Below are 5,926 nucleotides of genomic sequence, written 5' to 3'. Positions count from 1 at the left end.
AAAACTGTTTTGTAGCTTCCAACCACCACCAAAAACAAAAAATTTACTATAACTTCCTGTAGCATTTTACAGAGATATAGTAATTAGCACGGCCACAGTGAGCACTGTAGTTCGTGCCTGTACTCCGTCCACGTTAAAGCAAGGAGAATGGTGAGGACGACAGGGTATTTACATACTCCATGAGGAACTAGGGAAATGTATTAGGGATGAGGCCTTTTTCTCTTATTTTAATACAAATTAAAAGAGAGAAGTGGAGGGTTTTGTGGGAAATTTTTTAAAAAGAATTCAACCAAAATGCAGAGTCACGATAAAAGCTGTAAAAAAGCTATAAAGTCAGCCGGGCGAGGTGGCTCGCAACTGTAATCCCAGCACTTTGGGAGGCCGAGGCGGGTGGACCACGAGGTCAAGAGATCGAGACCATCCCGGCCAACATGGTGAAACCCCATCTCTACTAAAAATACAAAAATTACCGGGCATGGTGGCACGTGCCTGTGGTCCCAGCTACTAGGGAGGCTGAGGCAGAAAAATCGCTTGAACCCGGGAGGCAGAGGTTGCAGTGAGCCGAGATCACACCACTGCACTCCAGCCTGGCGACAAAGCGAGACTCCGTCTCAAAAAGAAAAAAGAAAAAAAAAAAAAAGCTACACACCCCGAAGTAAATATTTTGGCTCACTTGGTTATGAAGAGTATGCATGTAATATTTTTGGAAGTTACCATAAAAATGAGTGTCTTTGGATTTCTGGGCTGAACTGAACATGTGTAGGTGAACCTTTCTTAACAAAGTAGTAATACAAATTATAAAATTAATCACAGCATGCTGCCCTGCCCCAGGTACTCTCCCTCCTCGTCTCAAAGAATACTGACCTAAATACTGTGAAGGAATCAAAGTATGAAACACAAACCTTATCCCCCGGACACTTAAAATTTTGCTGCAAAGGCAAGATATGCCTAGAAAGGAAGCCATTACCACACAGCAGTACTTGGGTAAGTGCCCGGAGAGAGTACAGATACGACGTACTTTTTAATGAAAAGAACATTCTGCTTCGGTGGTTTCGGCAGGCTGCCTTGAAGTTTGGGAACTTGAATTGAGACAAAGAATTTAGGCAGGGAGAAACATGGGATGGGAGGCGGGCAGACACTTCCAGAACAGAGGAACCGGGTAAAGCAAACAAAATGATGACATAACATGAAAAGAAGCCTGAATTTTGTCTCCAGTGAACCCCCAACGTCCCCTAACGCCTCTGGCTCCCGGCTCAAGGTCTCCCCAAAACTTCAGGTCAGCGGTTACTAAAGCGGTCCCCGCACAAGCATACATCACTAACCAGCTGGGAACGTAATTTGTCAATTCTCGGGACTCAGCGCAGACCTACTGAGTCATTCCGTGCGGGGCGGAGGGCAGCAATCTGCCTTTTAACGTGTGCGTCAGCTTACCGCGCACGCTCAAGTTTGGAAAACACTCATCCAGCGCTACCTGCTAAGCATACCCTCCGCACAAAAGTGATGATGTTGTGTGCCCAAGAGCCAACTTGCAGCGAGCTGAGCGCGGGTCCCAGGCCTGGAAGAGTTCAGACTCTGCCCCAGTTTCGCTTTCTCATCCAGGACACCTTCTCCCAGCCACTGTCTCCTCTGCCTGCTCCTTCCGTAGGACTCTGACCCGAGAGGGCCCGCTCCCGCCCCTCTGTCGCCCTACCTCAGTGTCAGAGGGGACGTGGTGCCGGCAGGGAGGGGAACTGCCCAAGGAGACGGGAGTAGATGTGGCGCTTGCCCGCAGCCCGCCCAACAGGAGGAAAACGCTTCGGACCCACAAAGAACCGCTCCAGCGCCACCGGCTCCGGCCGGGGCCTGAACCCGAGTAACCGGCTCCTCCGCCCCACTCGGCCGCCATCTTCCGGCCGAGCGTCGTTACCATGGAGTGCGTGACGCCTCTGCGCCGCGCCGGCCCCGCCCCTCGCCGCTCGGGCCGACGGAGGCCCGGTCGGGCGGGAAGCTGCTTTCCGATTGGACAGCGTCACCCACCGGAAGTTCCCGCGCAAGACGAGGGCGCGATCGCTTCATCGCGTCGCGTTGCGCGAAGCGGCCAATAAATGCTGTTCGGCGGCCCACGTGAGTTGGGCTGTGGGGGAAGGCAGGCTGATGGGCGTTGGCGGCTAGTGGGTGTCTGAGGGAGTCTTTCAGGTCCTTCGTTTACCGAAGCGACATGCACCTACTGGGTGCCAGGCGTTTAGACGGACATCTAACCCTCCGCAGAATCTCTCAGTGTAGTCCTTTGTTCGAAAAGGTGAGTGGAATACTTTCATTTACTTATTCTGAGTCAGCCCGTTAGTTAAATAAGGCCATTTCCTACAAAATCAATGATACACCCTTTACTGTTTTGCTCAACTCCATCTTTTAATTTCCAACCAAGACTTGCCCCTGCACCTGAGATACGGGGCATCCTGGCCATTAAGGAAACGCCTTCAAAACCGGGCCGTAAGGAACTACATTAAATGGGAAATAGGGAGAGATCCCCGTGGCTCATGACACTGAAGTGAAACTACAGTCAAACACTTGAGCTGTAAGTCATCCTGTGGGAACTGAATAGGTAAACTACTGTACTGGGAAACGAAGGGGTGGAAAAGAAAGAAAATCTCGCCAGGCGCGGTGGCTCACGCCTATAATCCCAGCACTTTGGGAGGCTGAGGCGGGTGGATCACGAGGTCAAGAGATCGAGACCATCCTGGTCAACATGGTGAAACCCCGTCTCTACCAAAAATACAAAAAATTAGCTGGGCATGGTGGCGCGTGCCTGTAATCCCAGCTACTCAGGAGGCTGAGGCAGGAGAATTGCCTGAACCCGGGAGGCAGAGGTTGCGGTGAGCCGAGATCGTGCCATTGCACTCCAGCCTGGGTAACAAAAGCGAAACTCCGTCTCAAAAAAAAAAAAAAAGAAAGAAAGAAAATCTCAAGAGTTACAAACTGTGGATGGAGGTTATAGACTCAGATTCGAGGATAGGGTGCTGTTTTTAAGTATTACCGTTTTACAAGCAAAGACTCACTTATGTGTCTACCATCCCACAACTGGTGGAAGCTGGGATTCCAAACCACATTTCTGACTTAGGAAACGTGCTCTTTCCACCACAGTACTACAAACGAATTGCTCTTGTGAATGAAGAATGGAACCGGTCATCGTGAGCTCCTACCTGTAACAACAGTATTGCTAAAGAAAGGCTTTTTGAGACGGAGTTTCACTCGTTACCCAGGCTGGAGTGCAATGACGCTATCTTGGCTCACTGCAACCTCTGCCTCACAGGTTCAAGCGACATTCTCCTGCCCCAGCCTCCCAAGTAGCCGGGATTACAGGCGCCCACCACCTCGCCCGCCAATTTTTGTACTTTTGGTAGAGATGTGGTTTCACCACATTGCTCAGGCTAGTCTCCCCTGACCTCAAGTGATCTGCCCACCTTGACCTCCCAAAGTGTTGGGACTACAGGCGTGAGCCACCGCGCCCTGCCAGGAGGAATGGCTATTTCAATGTCATAGTGGACAAGCTGCCAGCCAGGCAAGTCCTTTCTTGTAAACCACGGGACTCTTACTGTGGCAACACTGACTTGAGTACCTTTGACTTAATTTCCGTATGGGAGCAGAAAAACACATTTACAAATGCTGCACCATCCCAGTAACAAATAGCATGTATTTATTTTTGAAGCTCATTTACCATTGCACATGTGAGTTACTGGAGTTACCCCAGTCTCAACCGTTTGTTTTCCCTGCTTTGCTCAAGTGCCTACCACTTACTGTGTAAGCACCTCCATTGCTCTCGTCTAGTCCACTCAGAATGCCATTCACTTCTCCATGTCTAACCCAGAACTGAAATACCCATCTGTCTTCATGGACATGTCCACAGGTAAACATCTTATAGCTTCTTCAAATTCAACTGTGCTCCTCTCACAAAACCATCTCCTGGTTCCCCAGCTTTGTAAGTGCACCACTACCCAGCCAGCTCCCATAGCCAGAAACATGTTATAATTCTCAGACTGAAAAGCCCCACCTGATTTTCCCTTGTTTATGCTGGGCTGCCATTAGGATTTAAAATGTCAATCTGTAACACAGGTGTTTCCCAAGGGGGGAAAAAAAGCAGAAAGATAAAATGTTAATCTGAGCTGGACATGGTGGCTCACATCTGTAATCCCAGCACTTTAGAACAAGGCACGGGGATCACTTGAGGCCAAATTAGATACCAGCCTGGGCCCCTCCAAAAAATGTTTTAATTAGCTGGACGTGGGTGGCATGCACATGTAGTCCCAGATTGTCTGGAGACTTTGGGCACAGGATTGCCTGAATCCAGGAGTTCAAGGTTGCAGTGAACTTCGATCACACCACTGCACTGCAGGCTGGGCAACAGAAACCCTGTCTGAAATGAATTTTTAAATTACAAAACTGGTTTCTCTCCTGCAAATCAGGTTCTTCAGTGACACTGTATTACACACAAGAACAGTCTTGAGCCTAAGATCCTCAGTACAGTATAAAAGACCTCTTAAGTGGCATTTCTTTGTTTTCTGGACTTTTCAGCCAGCCAATCAGTTAGGTGGGTTCAACTGCCTTCTGTGTTCCTAAGATCTTCTTGCCATTTCCTCTTTGAGGTGTTTCTCTAAAGTTTCATTACACAGCCAGTATACCTACATGCCTCTATCCCTGAATACCGAGTACTGATCATATCTACTTAACTGGCACAATGAACACAATAGGTACTTTTAGCTTATGTTGGCCTTTCAGACTGGGTGTCCAAGATCACCACTTCCTTCCCCGACCTCATAATTCCCAAGTTCAATTCATTAGCATTTTAATAACCCACTTCCAACTCTGGCCATGAAAGGCACTGCTCACATCTGGTGAATAACAGCATAAATGCACCGTTTGCCTTAAAACCACAATCTCAATAAATGAGCCTAGCAGGAGTGCAAATACAAGCCCATGTCCATGAAGCACAAGATGGCAACTTTGGCCTGCATACAATCATTGGACTGACCAAACCTTTCTTAGAACTGTCAATGTGACAGGGGGACCTTTGGGGGAGGTGGGCTTCTTGCTTTCTCTTGGGTCAGTGTATCTCACTACCCTCTTTGTAGGTTAGCAGATTTTAACAGGGTGGCTACTGGAGGAAGGGGAAGTGGGAAAGCTGGGACAGTATTTGCACTTTCCCTTTCTACAAAAATTTTCCCTCAGTCCTGCCTCCAGGAGATGGAGGAGCAAATAACATAGCCAGTGTGCTCTTCGTATCTAATCCTTTCTTTTACCTCTTTCCCCCAATACATTTCCAGCATGTTAATCATTTTTTAGCATAGACAAGAGAACCCATACACATTTCAAAACTGCAAAAGGGCTTAGAATGGCAAACTCTCAGTTTCTTGTTGACATTTTCAGTGCAATTTAAAGATCTATTAATTTAAAAAACTATCCATGCTAGAGACAACACTAACTTTCAGGAGGGGGGAAAAAAAAAAAGACTGTTACTCCATCAATTAGAAATCTACAACCTGGGAAACATAGTGAGGCCCAGCCCTACAAATAACTAAAAAGTTAATTGGGTGTGGCAGCACACATGCCTGTGGTCCCAGCTATTCAGGAAGCTGAGGCAGGACTGCCTGAGCCCAGGTTGAGATTGCAATAAGCTTGTAATCATGCCACTGCACTGCAACCTGTGAAACAAAACAAGACCTTGTCTCAAAAAAAAATAAATCTACAACCACATTGCAAAGCTGATGCCTCAGTTGTTTTATTTTAGCACATTCTCAAGAAATCTAAAATATTCGGGAGGTCTGCTTACTTCTTTAAAGTGCAATCTGGGCCGGGCGCGGTGGCTCAAGCCTGTAATCCCAGCACTGTGGGAGGCCAAGGCGGGTGGATCACGAGGTCAAGAGATCGAGACCATCCTGGTCAACATGGTGAA

At 48.0% G+C, this 5,926-nt stretch overlaps 1 protein-coding gene across 1 annotated transcript in view; it reads right to left on the bottom strand.

Annotated features, from left to right (window-relative positions):
• The window catches only part of LMLN (leishmanolysin like peptidase), a 43,629-nt gene extending 41,703 nt beyond the window's left edge, over positions 1-1,926 (bottom strand). The window contains exon 1 of the mRNA XM_017541025.2: positions 1,691-1,926. Within this exon, the coding sequence (XP_017396514.1) occupies positions 1,691-1,909 (219 nt within the window). The 5' untranslated portion in view covers positions 1,910-1,926. The remainder of the gene's footprint in view (positions 1-1,690) is intronic.
• Positions 1,927-5,926: the final 4,000 nt, after the last annotated feature.

This window comes from Cebus imitator, unplaced genomic scaffold (assembly GCF_001604975.1).
Source record: "Cebus imitator isolate Cc_AM_T3 unplaced genomic scaffold, Cebus_imitator-1.0 Scaffold129, whole genome shotgun sequence".
Classification (NCBI taxonomy): Eukaryota; Metazoa; Chordata; class Mammalia; order Primates; family Cebidae; genus Cebus; species Cebus imitator.
Note: the sequence above shows the minus strand (reverse complement) of the source record. Positions and strands in the feature narration are given on the sequence as shown.